The 22,436-nt window shown below is 40.3% G+C and overlaps 1 protein-coding gene across 4 annotated transcripts in view; it reads right to left on the reverse strand.

Moving 5' to 3' along the window:
• The window catches only part of LOC127359283 (liprin-beta-1), a 67,992-nt gene continuing 45,556 nt past the window's right edge, over window positions 1-22,436 (reverse strand). For 2 of the 4 annotated variants that reach the window (XM_051393208.1, XM_051393207.1), the window contains exons 2-26: window positions 18,664-18,743; window positions 16,478-16,683; window positions 14,704-14,784; window positions 13,960-14,073; window positions 13,724-13,834; window positions 12,139-12,231; window positions 10,373-10,490; window positions 8,522-8,583; window positions 8,353-8,419; window positions 7,241-7,359; window positions 6,945-7,018; window positions 6,541-6,586; window positions 6,080-6,233; window positions 5,940-5,972; window positions 5,103-5,238; window positions 4,897-5,019; window positions 4,634-4,784; window positions 4,289-4,400; window positions 4,121-4,209; window positions 3,836-3,958; window positions 3,601-3,726; window positions 2,768-2,956; window positions 1,809-1,967; window positions 1,598-1,663; window positions 1-1,410 (exon numbers count right to left, since the gene is read on the reverse strand). In XM_051393208.1, coding sequence (XP_051249168.1) covers window positions 1,321-1,410; window positions 1,598-1,663; window positions 1,809-1,967; window positions 2,768-2,956; window positions 3,601-3,726; window positions 3,836-3,958; window positions 4,121-4,209; window positions 4,289-4,400; window positions 4,634-4,784; window positions 4,897-5,019; window positions 5,103-5,238; window positions 5,940-5,972; window positions 6,080-6,233; window positions 6,541-6,586; window positions 6,945-7,018; window positions 7,241-7,359; window positions 8,353-8,419; window positions 8,522-8,583; window positions 10,373-10,490; window positions 12,139-12,231; window positions 13,724-13,834; window positions 13,960-14,073; window positions 14,704-14,784; window positions 16,478-16,683; window positions 18,664-18,727 — 2,706 coding nt within the window. In that variant the 5' untranslated portion in view covers window positions 18,728-18,743 and the 3' untranslated portion in view covers window positions 1-1,320. The remainder of the gene's footprint in view (window positions 1,411-1,597; window positions 1,664-1,808; window positions 1,968-2,767; window positions 2,957-3,600; window positions 3,727-3,835; window positions 3,959-4,120; window positions 4,210-4,288; window positions 4,401-4,633; window positions 4,785-4,896; window positions 5,020-5,102; window positions 5,239-5,939; window positions 5,973-6,079; window positions 6,234-6,540; window positions 6,587-6,944; window positions 7,019-7,240; window positions 7,360-8,352; window positions 8,420-8,521; window positions 8,584-10,372; window positions 10,491-12,138; window positions 12,232-13,723; window positions 13,835-13,959; window positions 14,074-14,703; window positions 14,785-16,477; window positions 16,684-18,663; window positions 18,744-22,436) is intronic. The other 2 variants (XM_051393210.1, XM_051393209.1) reach the window with 2 other exon arrangements.

The following is a 22,436-nucleotide window of genomic DNA, read 5'->3' on the forward strand; positions in this document are numbered from 1 at the left end:
TGCAGATTTCTCCTTTTTATTACAATTTTTTTTTTTTAAAACAATGACTTTGGTTTCCATGTTTACTTTCAGTAATGCTGTCTCTTAAAAAGGAATTTGGAGAAGAAACACTTTCATGCCAGGAGTTAGATGGGAGGATCAATACCACTCATGCTGTGCGTTAAATATAGAGCTAGAGCCAGGAGTTTATTAGCTTAGCATAAAGACTAGAAGCAGCGGGAAACGCTTAAAAAACAAAATCCATCTTCCAGCTAAAGCTCACTAATTAACATTTATCTTATTAGGTTAATCCATACAGAAACAAACGTTAAAAACAACAATTTGTAGTTTTAGGGAGAGTTACGTGCTGTAACTATTGTGTTGTGAACAGCTTTCAGATTAAACAAAAGAGATTTGTCTTAATTAGTGCGCTCCAGAGAGAGTCCATTCTAGGTGATTGCCCCTGCTTCTAGTCTTCATGCTAAGCTAATCACCTCCTGGCTGTGGCTTCATATTTAAGACACAAGAGTGGTAGCGATCTTCACACCTAGTTCTTGGAAAGAAAGCAAAATCAGCTTACTTCTAAAAATGAGAACTTTTTTTTTTTTAAATAAAAAAAACTTCCAGTGGTATCTAGCCATGCAGATAGTTTTGCTTTTATTCATCCAGGTTTTGAGATTTATGTTTCAACCCCCGATGCCATGTAGGTGAATGGAATTACATGTGTTTGGTGCTCACAGTATTGAAAGATGACAACAAAATTCAATAGGTCAGAAAGAAATGTCCTGGGTAATACACAGAACGCTACCCACAGTTATAAAATAAAGCTGTTCCATAGAAAGTGTCCTTGTTGCACTGTAGTTTCTGAAAAGGTACACTACAGTAAAGGTAATTTTTAAATGGTTTAAATGATTGCCACACAAGAATACTTTGTGTTGGAGGGGAGGCAGAGATCTCAAAACCTGGACAAATACAGTCAGAACTATGCGTTTGCTGTGATTTGAATGAACTTAAGATAAAGCATCTTTACGTACCACAAATAAAACTTGAGTACTAAACACAGCTGAGGGCGACTCCTCAAAAAGAACAAACTAACACGTATGCTTACCTCACTGATTACTGAAGACAAATGCTTGAATAATAAAATAAATGAAGAAGGAGGTACATTAATGCTTTAAATCTCGCATTTTCAGTTCATGCATTATATTCGACAGCTTCAATAAATATTTATACGGTCATGAAAGCTGTGGATGTACTTCAGAATGATGAAAATACTGTAAAAAGGTGGGTGGAGGGATTTGTGTTGGCACAGTTTGTTCTTTTTTCACAAAGCTCGGCGACTCAAACGCCATAGTTTTCAGTTTCTGTCCCGTTGACCTCCGGTGGGCAGACAGCGACCTCGTGAAAAAACTCATCGTCCTTCAGCATGATCTGAAACACAAAGGGACCAAAGAGGATGAAGGAAACTCAAAAGATGAACTCAATTTTCAGTTTTCCAATAAGTCAGGTTCGTACGCTCCATTCTTAGTCATTCTTCTACTCCCATAAATGGAGAGAACTTTTTTTTTGTCAGCTGTTCTGTACTGTGCAGTCACACAGGAGCAGCTTTGTGTCTCACCGTCAGATTGTTGATTCCCTCAGAAAATGCTCCTATCTGCCTAACTGTCCCTTCAGAGTCTTCCATCTGTCAAATAACACACAAACAGAGGGCCAGGCAACAGATTAATGATACAAAATAAAGACACTCATTCAAAATGCTCCACAGCAACTCTTCCTGGTATTTTCTTAAGAAATCCAGTTGTATGAAAGAAGTAGAAGTATCTCCGTACCTGTTCCAGGTGGTCAAGGTTCTCTTCATAGATCTGGACACCCCTCTGAAAACTGCTGCTCTTGGGCATTTCCACATTCATGGGGCAGACGTACTCCTCGCCATCATCCTGCCGTTTCTTCCTCAAAGTGCCAAAACCACCGAATGACATACGCCTGGGCTGGAGGAGGAAAAGGGTTTGTAATCGAGGGCTTTTGCTGATACGGAAGCTAAGAGATATTCAGTGTTTTGCACTAAATTCAAGTAGAGCTGAGACAACTGGTTGATTAATTTATCCAGTCATACTTTTAGCCCTGCCCAAAAAATCCTGAACCCAAAACCAGTGAAGAGAAAAACTTTCAAACTCCACAATTCAGCACCACATAGTTTCCAGTGTTTTATAATGTTTAACAGCTATTTAATGTGTTTATAGAGAAATCACTGAATTTGTTTTACACAGACTTTAAACCATATGGCAAACTCTCCCTAGTTACAGCTTCTCACCAGAGAATATGCTACATTTTAGATATCTTCCATAAGCTTGAGTATATTGTGGACTGTTGGTCCAACAACAAAACAAGACATCTGAGGACATTAGCTGAGTTTAGCTTAGCATAAAGACTGGGAACCTATAAAAATCTATAGAAATAATCTATACACAAAATAGTTGTGATTTAGTGATAAAGGTGATAAAACAGCATTTAAACCATAAAGAGAAACTAAAGCTCCCAACTGAACACAAAGACAAAGATTCTGAGAAGCAGCTCGTGATGTGGACCATAAGGTAATATTTTCCCTATGTAAATAACATAAGCCAATTTCCATCAATAAAAGACCGAAATGTCAGTTGAAGGACCCACGAGGAATTCAGTGTGTGAAATCTCCTTCAGAAAGGCGGCAGCTTTACTCTGAGTGAAACTGGAGCTGATATCACCACGGTGACCGAGAGATTTGTTTGCGATGCAACGGACGAGTAGTTACCTTGACCTTGGCGGTGGCGGTGAGGACGGTGTAGTCTGGGTTTTCCAGACAGTCCTGTTTGAGCCGCTGTGCCTCGGAGCCGATGAGCAGGTGGAAGTGTGTTGCCAGGTGGCGTCTCAGCAGGGTTTTGTTGGGAGGAATGTTGAGCAGAAGGGCGAGCGCTTCCACGTTGAAGCGAGGCTCCAACACCTTCAGAGCGTCAGACATTGAGAAAGCATCATGGTGAGAGGTCAAAAATGGAAACAGAAGGTTTTTTTTTTTTTTTTTTTTATAAATAGTACATAACAGTGTGTTAGTGTTGCCACGCTGAAGTCATTAAGAGAGGCTGCCTGCTGTGTGCTGAACAAACAGGGAAGACCACCACAATGAAATAAGTTAACTTTCTCAACTTAATTACGTCTCATCCTGGACAATCTATTGAACATACTGTATTTATATAATTTCTTAAAAAATGTTTTTATACTTAGATTCCTTTCTGTATGCCTGTGCCACGGACTAGAATACATTACTTCCTTTAATTAAGGATGAGTCAGATCCTTCCACCTTTATGGAAAAAATAAACATCTGCAAGAAAATATATACTACACTGTACTATATACACTATACTACTATAAAAGACATTTGCATACTTATATACAGACACTTGAATTAATAAATAGTTAACAAGTCTGAACTCTTCTCCACCCTTGAATAGATTATAAACGTTACAAAATACAGAAAAATATATTTTGTAATTTTACATTTTGACCTGTATTACTATATATTTACTTATGGCGTGCTTCCCCACTGGGTTCACCTAAACTTTCATCAGATCCTGTCCCCGCCCTTCTCACCATCAGCCCTCCATGAACGCCGCTGCCCCTCAGATTTGGAGCGTATTCTGCCAAATCCACAGACCGGAGCCACTCCATCACTCTGTGGTTGGTCCACTGGGAGATCTCGGCTGGCGTGATGTTGTTCTGGACAACAACGACAAGGGAATACGTTGTTTTTTTCCCGTGGCAGCTAAATTCGAAACAGCTTTAAAAAGTGAGAGAAGAGTAAGGGTTGTCGCTTTCTGTGTGATACCTCATCAGAGGGTCGTCGCCTGAGACAGTTGGGTTCGTAGGAGTTGAGGCGGAGGACCTGAACGGCCCTTTTGATGCTGAGATGATGGAGAACGCTGCCCACCTTCAGAGACAGCAAGTCATCCTGGGTAACGGACACAAAACAAAAAAAAGTTATCACAAAGTCAGCTGTTTGATCATTTATTCGGTGGGGACATTCAGTCACAACATAAAAGATTTTAAATTTGATCTTTTGCTTTGAAACAGGTTTCAGTGCAACAAGGTTTAAAAGGTTATGGCAGCTCACCACCGTCATGTAGTGCAGCACGCGTCCATCAACACGAGCCTCGTCAAAGTGACTTTTGTACTGCGGGAGGCCGATGTCATCCAGCCACCCTGAAACAAACATCAGTGTGTTTTATTTTAAATCAAAACGACTACACATTTTTATTAAGCAAGATGACGTCACACTCACTGGTCACCCAGTTGTGGTCCAGTTTCCCCTTGAAATCGTCCTCCTCTGACCCGAGAGCCTGCAGAGCCAGCTGTAGCTTCTTCCTGTGGAGCGGCTGCTTCATGCACAGCTCCTGATCAGATCAACAGAGAAACAACGTCACACCCAGGAAACTTTTATCGACAGCAGCGAGCAGACAGCGGTGGAAGAAATACTCAGATCTTTTACTTGAGTAAAGTAGAGCAGTGTAGAAATATTCTGTTATAAGTAAAAGTTAACAGTGAGTTTTAGAAGTCTAGATTTGGCTTGGGAAGTAAAAAAAAATCTGACCTGAATGGTAAACATTCCTACTAATGGGAGCCTCACCTTCTCCAGATCATGCTGTGATGCCTGCAGTAGCGTTTGTCCAGACTTGATCCAGCTATGACACTGGGCAACATACAACCCGAGGCCCTGCTCATGCAGCCACGCACAGACTTCATCTTTACTCCACCGCGAGAAAGGAACATCTACAGCACTGACGGGGATGGAGAAGGAATATTGATCACAGTAAAACTACTTTCACAGAACAATCGTGTCATTTTAGGAGACATACAGTGTATTACAGGTTACCCCTCTTTGACACCTACTTGTGTTTAGATTCACGTGACCAGCCGAGTCGAGGGCCGGCTGTGGCTCTGACTCCGCCCCTCCTGAACTCCATCTCTGCTGCATCGTCAAGGTTGAAGGACGTAGAGTGACTCCTCTTTAGTCTGCAGGAGTATCACATGATAAATGACCAAAAATATTCACGTTATATTACTTTACCTACAGCTGACGCACCCCTGAGAGTTACCTGCCAAAGAATTTCCTGAAGCCTTTGGACTTCTTTTTGGTTTCAGGTGAGGACGGCAGAGGAGCTCCATCATGGGATTTTCGTGGAGGAACACCGGCTAAGTCCAGGTGCTCTGTGCCTTTACGGTCAGTCTCGGCTGTGAAAATAATTACATATTCACACGTTAACATGACAAACGTACTTCAACAAGGCTGGATCACCAACCATCTCCAAGAACAGATCAGCTACAAACAAAACTACACTTACAAAAGCACCACTATGACCCCATGTTAAACTAAAAACTAATATTTTACAACTGACCCATGCAAAAGACTAGTTAACTACTCCAACGCAACTTTTCTCACTTACAGCGAATGAGAAATCCTTTACAATTTAACTGGAAAGTACCATCAAATAGGCTTCATTGCAGATGGTTTACAGTTGGTTTACAGTCATAGATACGGGACAACTGGACAGAAACACCTCACACCAGAACAAGATACCAGAAACCCCAGAAAAACAGTGATTCACAACTTTTCTTGTAGGATACAATATAGCTTTAAAACGTAAAGCTCTTAAAGTGATTCAAATGAAACAATGATAGAAAATCATAATTTGATTGATGTGCAAACTGTGATGAGCTGCCACAAGTTAAAAAAAAAAAAGGTTGGGAATCACTGATTCAGAGAAAAGTGGGGAAAACTTCTATCAGAGAGCAGTATGGCAGTATGTGATCATCAGAGTTCACCTACAGTAAGTTAAATGGTCACATTACAGTGTCAGTACTGTCTTTCTACACATCCAGCTGTATAATCCAGAGCAGCCATACTGCAAGCCAACTCTGCTCTACTACTGTACCTAACGCAGGTGCACTGGCACTCCGGGTGCGATCTTCACAATTTACAGAGCCGTGAGAGAAACATGATCAGTAAAATAATATAATAGTGAAAAATGTGATAAATTCTATGACAGCGTGATAGTTAGGAGTTCAGTATCACCCAGGTTTGGAGTGCTGGCTGTCTGCTTGCCTGCACGCAGCTTGAAGAAGCCCCGGCCGAAAGACGAACGGGCCTTCTTGGTACCAAAACTATCATCACTTGCGGTGTTTGCTTTGGTAGGCGGCGAGAAACCAGGCCCTGCTTTATTTTTGGCCTATGAGGGGGAAAAAAAAAAAAGAGAAGAATATAGTTGCATGATTTAACCACTAGGTGTCAGAGCAGGACTATCTGCAGGACAGGCTCATACAGTGAGTCCTGTGATTGGTCCTGTGACTACATGGATACTGATAAAAGAAGCTAATACACTGGCATTTATTCAACCTACTCACATGGATAAACTCTCCGCATTCAAAAGGTCAAACATGGAAAATGAGTGTTTAAGCAGTTGGAAATAATACGATCATTTTAGGCTCATGTTATTTTTTTTACAGTACAGTCCTTATTGTGTGTCCTGGTCTTACCTGGTCGGTTGTGGATGAGCTACCCGGCCGTGGAACGTCTAAGGAACTGAAACAACAAGAACAAGTTTTTAAGCTTCAGTCAAGAGCACATGGCTTAAGAGTCCTGAGAGATCCCCCTGATCACATACCAATCACAGTTGTTAACAATGACACTAATTACGCACAGCATGCATAACAGCATCCTGACTGTTTGTTTCAATGAAGCAGAACCTTCATTAGTGTCATTGGTAACACCTGTGTTTATCCTCCTGTTTTATGTCAAAATGGCAGCTCTGTTGTTTCACCCATACACCACATTGTTTCAGTCACAGACACACTGTATGCTTTTGGAAATGTCAAACAGAGCAGATAGAACAAATTCATATTTTGTGCAGATACTTCACTGTATTTAATTCCACCTTTACCTTTCGGCTGCCTGTAACTGTCGTTCTCTGTCCAGTTCGTTCATTTCAGAGAGCACTGCTATACATGGAATAGACTGAGACAACAGACAGCAACGGAGAAAAACATGATTAATTGAACATACTTTCTCAACAGCAGAGCATTTACACAGCTCAAAAAATAATAACCAGAACACTAGTTCTGAATTCCTGGGAGGAACAATTTCAGAGTGGGAGGGCGAAATTGAGCTTTTCTAAAGGAAGTCTACAGTCTGGGGTTCATCCTGTGTGCGAATTGTTTTGACAGAGGTTGTGTTTACCTCGCCAGAGCTCCTTCCTGCCTCCCCCACCAACGCCACGGTGACCTGATCCACCTCCATGGATACAGGAACCGAGGGATCATCTGGGATATCGTCATAGTCATCTTCCTTTAACTTCTCTGAGAGAGGACAGTTAGTCACCAGGGATGTAGTGCAGGTTAAACTCACCATGCTCAGTTTATCCTTTCTCTTTTGAAGTTTGTCCACATTTTTAGGTTGAATTAGGGAAAATAATGGAGTACAGAAACAGAGGGTCTCTCTTCAATGTAGTTTTCTTGATATTGGTGGTGGTTAAGTGGTCTAAGGGCATCCAAATAATTGCTAATTTCACCATTGTCTATTCTAACACAGATCTAAAGAATATAAAGATTTGTATGTATCATCATTAAGAAAGACTGGAGAAAACTGAAATTCTTAGTTTTAAACACAAAATACTGCCCTTATATACTAAATCATATGTCCAATCCTCTCGTATTAGGGTTAAGCTTTTTACTGTGTTTACAGAACGCTGAACCAATGCAGTATGTATGTCTTTACTTTAACAGACGTGTGGGTGATGTATGGTAGTAGTGGAAATAAGAATGATTTATAAATGTAATTACTTTCCTTTTTACTGCTGGTTCATTATGATAATGCAGTACCATAGCTTACTGTATATTACATAATGAAACATAAGTGACTGAAACAAGATTTAGTGTCAAATAAACAACTAAAAAGGTAAACTGGTGCAGTGAAGTACACTGCAATCATTTCTTCTATGAGTGCAGTATTTAGGTCAGACTCTAGACTTCACTATTTATGTTTACAGTAATACAGTCTTTTATAAGTGAATCTTGAGCACATGACAGCAAACTCTGTTTTGATGTGAATGGTGTTTGGCAGCACTGAAATAGTAATAAACAGTTTATTTTAAAATGTCCTAATTTGACACAGATGTTTTCATTTTGTGTGCTATGTAGGGCCAAAATTAGGAGTACAGCATTTTGTTTTACATTTGAATTTGATACATTGAAAACTGTGATTCAATGTTGATTTAGTGAGACCAATGAAAGTATCATGGGGGGTAAATAATGAGTAACATTAACGTGTATGATCTTTAAACACAGTCTGACCTTTGACCAGCTCCTGCACTTTCTTGCACTTTGTAAGTGACTCCTCCAGCTCCTTTATCCTTCGTTCCTGTAGATAAACACACATCATGTTCCAGTTACAACTGCTGAAAGTAAATCAAAGCAGCTGCTCAGCTGCTGCTAATGACCACAACATCACATCACACCGTACCTTCTCATCGTTGGATGACGCCAGTGACTCCAACACCCTCTTCATCTTCAACACTTCTGTATCTGAAAAAACAAACAGATGTTTTATACTTGTGGGAGGCTTAGTTTCTCTCCCCATGGCTCTGATGGAGCAGCCTGCTGAAACTAGATATAATGAAGCCACTGGGGCTCTGTGCTGGTCAGTAGGACTCGTTTCAGCTTGTTATCGCCATGAACTCTTCGATTATCACTACAAATGAACAAAAACAAGAACTTTGTGTGTGTTTCCTAGAAGCACTTGGCAATTAAACATGTGCCAACCACTTGGTAATCTAATCCAACCATGTTTACCGATAGGGGAAACCTCATTTGAAAGTGTTTGAGAATATCACTCCATTGAGGTAGATGAGTAGGGTTATAGTTTGAAACCTTTTTGATCAATCAGAATCCATCACCAATTCTTCTTGTCAAATCTTAATCCCCTTTTAACTCCATTTATGTTCAGGTTTTAACAACTTTAAAGCTGCACTCATTAATATTTTTATATTTAACAATGGGTCAAATGATTACGTCTATATGAAAGGGGTAGTTTCTAGAAATGCACTCACAGAAGGCTACAACCCAACTCCAGAGTTCACCTCAGCGTTACAGAGCATTTCAGCATCTGCTTATTGTTTTGGTTTCGCAACCCACAACTGTACTGTTAAGGTTCAGTCTTACATTCATCATCAGCATCATTTGTAGAATTTGCAGCTGTTGTCAGCAATAATGCTCCGGTTAACCTACTGTACACGACCTGTACAGCACCAAACAGCAGACAGACACAGTTAGCGACTAGCTGGTGAACACATTGAAGCATTTGGCTGCTAAAGAGCCAGATATTTCCCTCAGGAGTTGGTAGAGACCAAAAACAGGGCAAAAGCAGAGTAAATATTGGACAGTGGACTGTAGAAACACAGTAGTTCAACACTGCAGCCTCTGTGTAAGAGGACCCGCTCCCTCTGTAGATAAAATCGGCTCATTCTAAGGTAATGAAAACACAATTCCCCTATTGGTGTGATTATACACTAATGAAAACATACCAATGAATATCATATTTTATTTCTGCCAACTGATCCCCTAAATGTTACAACACTGGACCTTAAATTTAGGAATAATATTATGTTTGAGAACATTCAAAACAACTAAAATTTAAAAGAACTAAAATCTGTGTGTTGCTTTTTGCAAGAACAGCTAAGAGATGTATTACACTCTGACACACTCTTTTAACAACAAATTAACCCAGCTAGCAAATTCCTGTTCTGTCAGTGAACCTGACCTCTGATCTAAGTAATTTCAAAATCCCCATTTTTTGGTTGCAATCTGCTTTTAAGATAAAGAAACAGACATCTGACCCAGTCAGGGGGAGTAGCTTCACAGATCTGATGCTGTCAGTGAACAAACAAACAGTGCCTTTAACCTATATCCAGTTACACTGTACAGAATGTGTCTACAGGCAGACAAGTATAAGAGACTCCCCTTTAAATAAATGGCATTCCTCTACCATCAGAGTGGATAAGATAACAGCAGCAGTGGGTGTAAGGAGTAGAACAGTCAGATATGTATGTATGGAGCCTACAGGAGGACACATAAGGAGCCTTAAATCACCTCATTATAGTTTAGACTGTGTGTAATGCAAGATGGTGAAGAAATAATTAATGGAGAAATCCAGATGAAGGCAAGGTACCCATTATTTCTCCAGGAAGGCTGCTGGAGGGGGACATGATGTTGTTGGAATGTGAACTGTCTATTTGTCTAATCCTCATAAACTCTTTTGTAATATTAGAGTCCATGTAACAAGAAGCTCCCAGACAGTTATTAAAACAGATCCCACCTCTCTCTCCTCCCTCAGCTCTGTTGTGGCTCTCCGCCCTCAGTCTGCTCTCATCGTTCAATCTCCTCAGCTCCACCTCTCTCTCCTCCAGCTGCCTCTGCAGAAGCTGCAGCTCCTCCTATAGTGAGAGAAGATGTAAAGTCATCATCCTGAAATTCTCATCACTTTATTTTCTGTCAACATGTCTCTTATTTTAAAAGGCCCTTCTAGGGATGGACACTGGAAATTAGCAGCAGCTATAAATGCTGTGATAGATGGCATTGTGTATTTGTAATGCAATTCTCCATGTATATTGTATCTATCACTATTAAACATTAAGGGAATGAAATCAGACTATAGATAGATCAACAGAATCAATTTAGTCTGGGTTTTGATTTTTGAATTGTCTTTTTATTTACTAGCTTTTAGGACCCAGATACAGAGCCTATAAGGCATATACAATGTACACAATGTTTACTAAAATTAGAATAAAGATAAAAAGTAAAAAGGATAAGACCATAAATAATAAATGTAAACAAGAAGGCACCCAACAAATTACTTTTTTTTGATGATCAAATTAATAGTAATTAATACATACTATTTATCTATAGTCACACTAGCAGCATAGCTCTACACACTACACAGCTCCACCACTTTGGTCCTGAAATATTTTGCCAATTAATGGATGAATTTGTACAGACATTCATATGCCCAATACTTCTTCTGATTTTTCATCTAGCGCCATCATCAGGTCAACATTTAATTGTATCGAAAACTCATGAGCAGTGCTAACACACTAAACAAAGATGTTGAACAAGGTAAGCATTATACCTTATGCATGGCTTCTTAATCTTTTATTAAACTTTGGAGTCCTCCTTCAGTGCCACAGAAGACGTGACATTTTTAAAAGCCAAGTAAGTACTCTTCATGATGAGTAAACTGAATTTTATGTGTAAAAGTGGTGGAGTGACCGTTTTAACACATTAGTGAGAGTTAGTCAGTCAGTAGTCAGTTAGTGATTTAGTTCTCTATTTAACACACTGTGGGTCTTGTGAGATGATTCAGTCGAAGCTATTCACCAAATCGTGGACACACTGAAAAACTGGACACACATAAAACTACCACAAACGTCTCGTCAAAAGGTGCACATAGAGATTACTGTTCAAAGAACCACTTTGACATACCGATTAACAAGATGTGTAGTTTCATAATTGGAGAAACATACCACAAAAAGAAAAGGCTAATGCTATGTTACAGCAACTTTGAGTGATCTGAGAAAACAGTATGATTCTGTAAATATACTGTTTCAGTCTCAAGGTGTAAATAAAAAAAAAAAAAGCTAAAAAAAGAAGCTGGACAAATCCTGAAACCGGTACAGGTGGAAGCACTTACAGCCAAGTGTGGAGAAAGTCAGGAAAGCAGTGTGCAGCAGTGGAGTAGGAGCAGGTTTAGAAGATCTTAAGGGCCAGAAAGGAGAAGAGTACAGGCTGGAGATTAAACCTCGTTCACCTCGTCTCCAGTGAACCGCTCAGTGTTCCACTTTGGACGCTTGACAGGTTAGCAAGTTGCAGAAAGATGTTACAATCACAGTAGAAAGGGGGAGGAGGAGAAGGTAAAGAAAAGGGTAAAGGGAGCAGAGAAACAATGTCACGGGGGGGAAAAAATCACAAGGTTTTAAAACATGTAATGATGCATTTTGAAGGATGGAAATAAATTCTGATCTCCTGTCATGGTCAAATGTAAAACAATCAAGTGTCTGCTAACTGCAGTGATCGGCACACACTCACTTTAGTAGCTTTGAGTTTCTTCTCACACTGCAGTCTTTCATTCTCTATGTCAGTCACCCTGAACCGCAGGTCCGTAACTTCCTGGTACAAGCCCTGGGGAGGAGAAAATAACCCCCATTACCCATTAAACTCGGAGAGAAACCTGCACTGGGGAGGGTTTATTGAGGCTGTGTGGGAGAGAGCTCTGAATTTTTTAACAGGGGGAGATTTCCTGCCAAAAGTACCAAACATTTTTTTCAGACTGATGTCCCACTGGAGAGAATTTGAGAAGCTCAGTCCACACATGGAGACAAATCCTGGACTAAAGGCAAGCGTCATGGTCAATTAGTGTGAAACTGCTTTTATCCCAATCAGCAGCAACAGTGTAGGGGTCCTGTGGAGATACTGCCATTAAATGTAATGTGTATCATTATTTAGGAGTACTTTCACATCATTCTCAATCATTCATTCTAAACTTTAAAATCTAGGCTGTTCCACCCCCGCCTCCCTTTATTCTTGTGTGTATTCTGTGAGTAAAGCCTCACTTTCATTATACATTGCATTGTGGGAGAATAGTGTCCCATCCAGGGGCACGCTCAAAAATCTGGCTTTTTTTAGTATGCATACTGATTTTCTCCTTTACTTATGGTTGTTACTTTTCTAGTGGTAACCCATTACATCATCAAAACTAGCTGGGATGAGTATGTGTGGGAAGTGTAAGTGTTTCTAACTTGTGGGCTACATCTGACCCCTGCTTTCCCAATGTTGGCAAAGCAGTGCCCTGAAAAGTCATGCTGCATTAGCTACTACCAGTCCCTGTTTACACTGTGACCATCAATTTAAATCCTGGATTACTTTTAATAAAGACAAGCAGGCATTTGATGGCCATGACGCAAGATCTGGAGTTATGAGGAGCACTTTAATAAACAGATTTATCCTAAACAGACCAACTACTTTCAATGAAAAGAGTTAGCTGGACAGATTCTGGAAGTATGTGTGAGATGTCTGACTGAGTTGTGATTGAGAAGAAGGGTTGAGATTTTTGACACAAAATGAATCAATCAGGTTTTAAAGGTTGAACAAATATAAAACCAGAACACTGACAGGATGGGTTCTTTAGGGTTAGATTTAAAACTTAATGGAGGCTAAATGGAAACAAAAATAAACACATTCAGTTGTATTCATTTCAGTCAACTCCCTTCAGGCTTTTACTGTCTGGAAACACCACATAATATTCCCCAAATATGTGTCCCGGCTAGTGGACAGAGTGTATGGAAACTATAACTCTCACAGCCTTTTAGCCCCTCGGAGAGGAGCAGTGGTATGGATGTGGGTGGGGGGGGTTTCTGGCAGGAAACAGCTGCTGGAGCACAAGGGGTGTTTAAGCTTCTTTTGTAACCCTCAAAGAAGTTCACCCTGCTCCACATGACAGATCCCTGTGTCCTCCAGTCGACTGAGACAGACCTTTGTGACTTTAAAACAATGAGTGTGTGGCTGCCAGGATTCAGAGTCACACATCACATATAACAAGGTGCAGGTGCAACTGAGAACTTCAGCTATCTCTGCACCACTTTACATGGCGCACATGTTAAGGACAGGGTTGTACCTCATTCTCCCTGTGATCTCTCTCCACAGCAGTCAGCTTCAGCTTCAGACTGGACACCTCGGTCATCAGCTCCAGCTTCTGGGTCTCCAGTGCTGACCTGTTCAACAGCTCCTGTGGAGCAAGATGCACACTTGGTAAAGCTGCCCTACATTATTATGTGGAGAGATCACAGTTTGGGGTAACAGTTTTTGATTTAACTGCACAGCTGAGGTAAGGTCACTCTATAAAGGCCTTACCTGTTGCAGCAGCTCTTCAGTAGCATTTAGTTTCTCCCGGTGATGCTCCAGGCAGGTGTCTAGGTCCCGTATCTTTTCACCTTGGACCTCCACCTGGTCGGTTAGAACACTTACCTGGACAATGGTGAGTTATTAGTTTTAAATCACATTCAGAAAGCAGATCCAAGGTTACATAATCATCTAAAATATAAATGATTCTGATCATATAAAATACTACTGTACTAAGTAAGTCTGTGTTTACAAAGCCTGGTCGACGCATTAACTAGCCGGGCCATTGCACTGAAATGACTAACATGTTATTTTATCACCATTAATATGGATATTGCACTTAATCTGGAGTGAATCGGTCATATACTGCTGCTCTAAAATCTCAATGTGCGTTAATCCGTCCCTGAAAATAATCTGTTTTCCTGTATGAGAAAAGTTTGCTTCAAACTGCAATTTGCAACTGTTTTAGTAAAATCAAAAGTAAAGTATAAAGTCCTTGTGACTACGGAATCCGGGGGGAAAAAAGCAACTTTGCATCTATACCTCATGGTTCAAAGTTTTTTTTTTTAAGTATTCAAGATCCAACAAATGTCTTGAAAATCTGTTTAGTTGTTTTTGAGATATTCTGACAAACATACAAACTGAAAACGATTTGGAAGAGGAAAAAAGCAGCCACGTACAATACTACTTAATTGCCCATTCAAGAGTAATTGTTTTGCTGTCTTGTAAATACAATGAAGCATTTTGCCCACAAACCTGAAGAATAAGACACTCTTTGTCACTCTCCAGTCGTGACAAACGTTCTTGGTATACTGCCTGTGATCCATGGCCGTTAGTCTGAAACGAGAAACAATGTGTGTTGATTTGTGTTGTCTGAACAAATAGCTGCATTTGTTGCCTCAGTTAAATGGTTTCAACTATAATTTCTTTTGAGAGGAGAGCTAATGAAAAAAGAAGGGGGAAGGCCTTTAGCTGTCATGTTGAAATACGGGTCTGGCTGAGGAGTTCAAATGAAAATAGATGCCAGCCTTGAGCCACGTAGATTTTCTAATGGGTGCATACCACTTAAATGTATAACCATATAACCTCCCTTATTATGAACTTACATGCTTTTCCCTTTAAGAAAAGAAGAGATATGAGAGTTGAGTTTTCAGAGAAACATCTGAGGGTCAATAGTGTGTCTCACATGAAAGTGATTTGAAAATTGAATCAAGAGCAAACTCTACTCTCAAATATCACACATGGATGGACGAGCTGTGAGGGAAGAAAAACAAGAGCCCTGGCCTGAGTCAATGTGAGTTTGGAGGATGGAAACTATTTGCAGCAGGACTCCTATAGAAACTCCATCATTCACGAGGCACGTCATAACAGCACTTTTACTATAAACAGAGTCACTGTGTAGGGAATGGCGCACGATCAAGAGATGCAAAGCAGGATAATTCATACCAGGCTATGTCTTAAAACTGGACCATACAAAGACAGTGATATTATCACAGACATGGACTGCAACATACAATTGGTAAAATGTGACAGTTCTTTATCAGATCTGGACAAAAAATTTATTTCTCTCTGGTGAGTCACAAGGAGAATCAGAGACCCCATTGAAAGATTGGACAGCTATCAGACATCAAAGAGTAAATGCAGCCAAGAAACACTGGAGATGGATTGCAAAAACAACCTGAGAAAGTCATTTGAGACACATTCTATCCAGATGTTGAAAAGGTGTAAAAGCATCTATCTCTCCAAGACACATACATGCTGTCTGTCCCATGTGATAATGACAGCTGATGTTATACTGGGATTGTACTGAAGTTAAAGTGACACCAAAAAGTGGCTCCACGTAACACATGCGGTTTTATAGAATGAGTGCCTTTCAAGACGGTAAAACTTTTCTCTTGAAAATACGTATAACAATATACTTTTTTTTTCAATCTTTTAATGTTTTGTGTTCGAATTGTGTTATAAATCTGCCTTGTCGTGTCTAAATATGATTCATTCATCCATGTTTTTGTGTTAGTTCATAGATTGTTGGTAGCTTGCAAGCTAAATGGTTATTGTTGTAACCAAACTGCAACTGGGTTGGAGGTGGGTTTACTCTTATTTGCATGTAGCCACAGCACATTGCAATCAGATGTGGGATCGTGTCAATAGAAACACATGTGGGCTGAGTGTAAGTGTCTCAACTCTCATCTGGAGTTCATATGGCAACAAGGCACTTGAAATGACAAGTGTGAATGGTGCCAGAGAGAAAAGCTCCAATCAAGTTACAGCAACCTGCCCTATCAAAGAGCATGGTTATAAAAGGAGCCTAGACTCTAATTCCGGTAAGAGCAAACCATAACAGCAAAGTAAAAATGTACATCTAAGAGGAGTCTGATTTACTGGCTGACATGTTTTACAAATCTTTTTACAGATGCAAACACATAAAACTGTCAAAAAGATACAGAAATATCTTATCTTTTGTTTCGAACACATAAAACCAAGACCACACATGGAAGTCTAAATAGCACTTTAAAAATAGACTTTTTACCAGTCGTCCGTGCAGCCACTCTGCCAGCCCCTCTGCAGTGGAATCAGGGATCTGACATCGCAGGTTGTCCCTCTCCTCGTTGTCCATGAGCTCCAGCGCTCCCCGCAGGTCCTCCAACAGATGCAGCACCCGAAGGCCACCCAAGAAAGGTGAAGTGGGCGACTGGCAGTCAAACAGGCCGTTGGAGTAGTCCATGGCCTTGGAGCCTGGGGAGATGGAGAGGAAGAGTTAGATGTGGGATGACACAAAGAACCACTGTTTAATTTACACAAATCATAAAGACAAGTTGGGAAATTACAATAGCTCATTGAGCTGGCAGGCTATTCAAAACAAAAATCTAATTTGTTGGGTTCTCACAGACAAAAAAAAGGAAGGATTTATGGCCACATTTGGTGCTGATCTGTGGGTGTGGTGGCAGCAGGATGAAGAATGACCCAAAGCTATAAATTTTAGTTTTTATGCAACTGTATGTTTACTTCTTTTTCCAGAAGTTGCAAGTTGTCTCTGTCAGCTCATGCTACAAAACTTCTTCATCTGGTGTGGGTGCTATTAAACAAACTCTGTAGGTTCATGACTAGTACTCGTACGCACAAAGACAGAAATATGCATACACATTTATAAAGCCGTGCAAACTCGTGGTTTTTGTTTTATATATATACCTCAAATATTAGGAAACTGGGAGCTTGATTTCTTCTCTCAGAAGTCAGCCATTGATGAATGAAGACAAGCCCTTAATCATATGTTTAAACACACTGCTGAGCATTTTACAGATTGACGTGTAGACTGTAAAAAAGTTAAATTAGCTAATAACCTAACCAAAAAATATTTTCTTATTATATTCTGTCTCTCACTTTAATTTTTATCTCCACCTTATTATATAAACTGGCGTACTCTAAAAACGTGTAAAAACACCACATGGTCTACAGCATGTGTGAGGTACACACATTCTGCTTTCATATACCAGTTGGTGTGTGGCATAATGATTGCATTGTTTATAAATCTGGCTCCAGCAGTCTGAGTGTAATTCACTGGTGATTGGTTATGGCATCATATTCAGAAAACAGTCTGAGAACACACCAAATTCAGTTTAGTTGAGAATACTGAATTCCATATAGTTTACTGCCGTTCTGATATTATCTTTAATAAAGTATTTTAATTTAAAAATCCCCTGAGAATATTATCATTCTTAAGTGACTTATCTTTTACACTGAGCACACTGAGCATCTTTTAGCAATACTTTTACTCCTACTCAAGCTAACATATGAACAAAATAACTATATTTAGCAAGTACGCACTTCCTTACTTCTACCCCCGCATAAACACTAACATACACACTGTGCAAGCACTTGTTTATAAGGGTTGTATCAAACATCATGTGACAAAGCATAAGCAGATAATGATCGTCTCCTGCGTCTCTGCGAATCATATTTTCAGATTTTTCATGGAAGCAACTGCAGCAACGTAATGACTTAACTCGAGTGCATGATGTTCCCATCGTGTGCTGCAGCCTACTCTACCATCTGTCATCTGTCTTAAATGTCAGCCATAATGAAGATGTCCAACGGTAACAAAGAGGGAGCTAAATAAATAAATACCCAAATAATCATGGCTTCCCCACAGTAGCGAGGGAGTGGAGCTTGATGATGGCTGTGGTTTCTGCGGAAACAGGGGGGACTGGGGGATGTCATGTGACCAGCCGCCTCGCTCCCATTGGAAAGGTCAGCGCTATAATTACACACATCAGCGGAAAAGTAGGGACTCTGAAACTGTAGCTCTGCTCTGCTCTTCTGCAGCGGCACAAGTAGCCAGAGTGTGGCCAAAAGTTCCCAAGCAGGAGTTTGTATTCCAAACTCCCAGAGCTTGAATAATCATTAGTTTCCGTCACTGCAGGGACAATGGAAACTTTCTTTCGTTTCTCATGGTGGAGGAATGCAGTCGAAGCAGAAAGAGCCAGTGATCTAGCAGCACAATTTAAGCATTATTCCAAACTTCTATGTATATTCAGGAGGATTAAATTAAACTGCAGGTAGAAGTGGAAGGAGAAGGGCACATTGTGTTACCGTCCAGTGGACGTAGTATTCCCAGCTTGCAATTCAATGGTTTCCAGATGTGGCTATGGGGCATGCCATGCCCACTTAAAAAATGCTATTGCCAGGTCCTAAAGTCCAAGTGTACAATTTGGTTACCTGCTATGATCCCATCCATTTGCTCCAAGGCTGCTGCCAACATCTCACTGGCGTCAGACATCATCTTGTGCTCAATGAATCTGAAAGAGAAAAGAAGAGTTAGAAAGAAAAGACAGGAAAGATCCATAAAGGACTCTGCCAAAAGCTAAGACATTAATGAATAACAGAGTCTGCTTTAAAGTCAAACACTGTACAGACAGGGGGTTCCCCAAAATTTACAACTGGCAGCAAAATGAGAAAAGTAGGCAGTGATGAAATATGTGTTCATGGAAGTGAGACAATTTTAGTAAGCTAACAGATCAGATAAGATCCATTTAAGAGTATGTGTGATAGTAAACTGAATATTATTGGGCTTTTGAATGTTGATCAGACAAAACAAAAGACATTTTAAGATTTAGCATGAAGACGAGGGATTTAGAAAACGTGATTGTCACCACTTTTTTATATTTTATGGACAATTAACTGATTCATCAAGAAAATAATCCACAGATTAATCAATATTAACATAATCTGATCCCTGTTACTGCTTAGAGCATTGCTTTGCTCCTGTACAAGCATCAGTTTCAAACTACGGCATACTGCATGCATAATTTGAAATCAACATCAGTAATTCTGATATGATACAAGGGCTCATTCTTCTCTTTTGAATGACTGCTGCGTCAAATTAACCTTGACGTCTGAGCCACAAAACACTGGCAGCCCGAGAGACAAAAAACAAAGTGATTTGCAGGACTTTTTACCCAGCAGGCCTTGTTTCCGGCAGTCGGATCAGTCACGGGTGCTCATGGGCAGGATCCTATCAGAAATAATGGCACTATTCTCCCAGGGGTCTCAGGCCTCGTAGCACTGGCATGCTCGGCATCTCAAACTTCCATAACAAATTTGGACAGTATCCCCATGACCGCTGAATTCAAACATTTATCACATGTCTCTACTTTACTTGCATTGGCCACTCATCACTTCAAACCAAATCTGATTTAAAAAGGGTTGAGATAGTATACAGTATGTGGAGAGGGCAGCAAAAGCCCAGAACTAACAACATTAAAAACAGTGGCTCTACTTGTTCTCATGGTAGGGGGGGCAGGGGCTGCAGGGTTTACTTCATTTCCTCCCTCTCTGGGGTCACAATGTCACACCCAGCAGGGTAAAACGTAGGCATTATGAGCATAATTAAACCAATGGCCTCAGTATGAGCTGGGGGCTGGGGTCTGCGGTTAACACAAGGGGCCTTGAGTGCTTCATTGCTTAATTTCAACGACACACTGAAAGGGGAGTAAGTTTCTTCCAAAACATCATACACACTGCTGTGTATTTGCTCTACAACATATTATTAAGATTGATTCTGGTGATGTAGGTGCACACATGAACCATTTCGTGTAATTTAACACAACACAAAACTGGTCAATGAGCATGCCAGAAATACCTTGGATGTCAAAATAAAACAACCTGCTTTGCAATTAAATTTTACATTTCCCACGGGATGTCCGGGGTGGAGGAATGCCACACAAACAAATCTTAAAACTAATAAGTTTTCCTCCACAGGTATTTCCAGAGTTTGATGGAAAACCATCACTCACTCTCACCAGGATGGAAGCTGTATTTGGTCAGCTGCATGTTTCACCCCATGGGAGGAACCTAAAGCATGTCTGTTTTCCAAAATGAGATGTTCTTTTGTTGAGAATCCAAAATATTTTCATTCCCCGTGTGAATGCAGAAAACAACAAATGGCACCAAGAGAAAAAACTGTGTTTGCTATCTTATTCTCTACTTAATTATCTTATACAGTCTCCTGGTCATGATGCAACCAAGGCTGTAGAAAAAGCAGGATGGAGACATCTGAAGATAAAACAAAATCACAGTGTTACCATAGGCTGATCTCATCCTTTGTCTGCTGCCTTGTGGTAAAAGCCACATCAAATCCCATTCAGTGGAAAACAGAGCGTCTCATCAGTCCACATGCAATTCAGAATTTAGGCAAAATCTTCTGCGGAAGAGTCAAACCAGGGTTTCATGAGCTCTTGTGCTGGTCATGTGGCAGAAACTGGCACTGAAGCTTGCCACGTAAACCAGTCTGTCCATTCTTCAGACCCTTTAAAATGCCAGGCTGGGATATTTTCCACTTCTTTTTGCATCAGTGATGAGCAGGTCATCCATAAAGAATTTTCTGACCAAAACCTCAAGAGTAAAAGCCCACAGTGGAGTGTCCATCTCTTTAACCATGTGAAGAAGTGTCTGTAATGATGATTGATAATGCCACAGTGTAGGAGTGAGCAATACACACATTCCTGAGCAGGTTAGTTCTCCTGAAAACCAAACACTAATGCCTGGTACTGACATCCCCGCCGACCTCTGTGACCCCACTCCCTCCCTCCACCCTTCAGACTAAATCCTGTGGACTTCATTCGGTCAAAAACTAAGACTAGAGGCTGGTGGTATTTTCTGTTTGTCAATTAAAACCATGAAAAGACCAAGATTGAGAATGTACTAACAAGTATTATTTGTCTGTCAAAGTCAAGTGTATCTTATTCCTCTGTGCTATTAGAGCTTAATCTTTATCAAAGGCCAATTAAAAACAATATAATGACCCACACTGCTGCATTGGGTGACATGCTTCTCCAGTGTTTTTTTTCACTCAATACCACATACACTCACTAAAGCATCAAATGTGTATTCATCCACTGCAGAAACCCCAATAAACACACTATTCTTGCTCCTGTCTGAGTAATCAGCCACCTGTTTTGGGGAATGACGTAGCCTTTCCACAAAAATTAAACTCATATTTGTGACTCATTTTTAAAGTCTTATATCTTCAATAGGAATCAATGAGACTAACTAGGGTCGGGTCCAGTCAGAAAGTATTGAGGGACTGGTTTTGGTCTTTTTTAGTGTTACTGACACTAGTAGAACATAATAACACCAATATTATCCTTAAAGTGATACTTTACAGGGGTTGTACATTTCACTCAAAGTCACTCAACTCCAAAATGAAATGTGTTTTTGGGAAACACAAGAACAGATTTTATATTCTTAAAAAGTCATGCCCACTTCTTTCTGTCAGAACAACTTCTCATTAGCTTAACTAACGAGAGCTTACTGTGTGCCAAGTAGAAAATGTTGAGTAATGAATAAAGGACTAGAGACAGCTTTGTCAAATTGATGTCTTCATTAAAAATGATATTGTAAATCACTGCATGTTCTGAATGCACTTTATTTGGTACTTGATGCTCTGACCGGCAGACTAACAGTATAAACACATTACGAACACAATAAGATTCACACAAACTTGTTAAAAAAAGCCATCAATGTCATCTATCTAGATGTGTCTGACAGCAGTAGTATCTCCAAGTAAGAAAGACACGTCAGTCTGAAAAGCAAACTTGACTTTTCTAATGCTGTAAGGTGGTTTTAACACCAACCAGATGGCGAGAAAGAGATATGGAGGGGGAGGGACAATGCGTTTGAAAAGAAAATAGGCTGGGATTACTTGACCCTATGTTGAGTGGTTGGGGTCTAAAAAAACACAACACACACAGACACACACAGACACACACACACACACACACACACACACACACACACACACACACACACACACACACACCCCCTCTGCTGGTGCCAATAGCCTTGGTCCAGCTGTGGTACAGATGTGCATTTCAGAATTGTACTGGGTCAGAGTACTAATGGAAGCAGCATTAGTTGTAGTACAGTAACACAAGTTATAGTAGCAGTCGAGAGTTTAGAACTGGTCATAGTATGGTGGACAACCCTGCTGC

Source organism: Dicentrarchus labrax, unplaced genomic scaffold (genome assembly GCF_905237075.1).
Source record: "Dicentrarchus labrax unplaced genomic scaffold, dlabrax2021, whole genome shotgun sequence".
Classification (NCBI taxonomy): Eukaryota; Metazoa; Chordata; class Actinopteri; family Moronidae; genus Dicentrarchus; species Dicentrarchus labrax.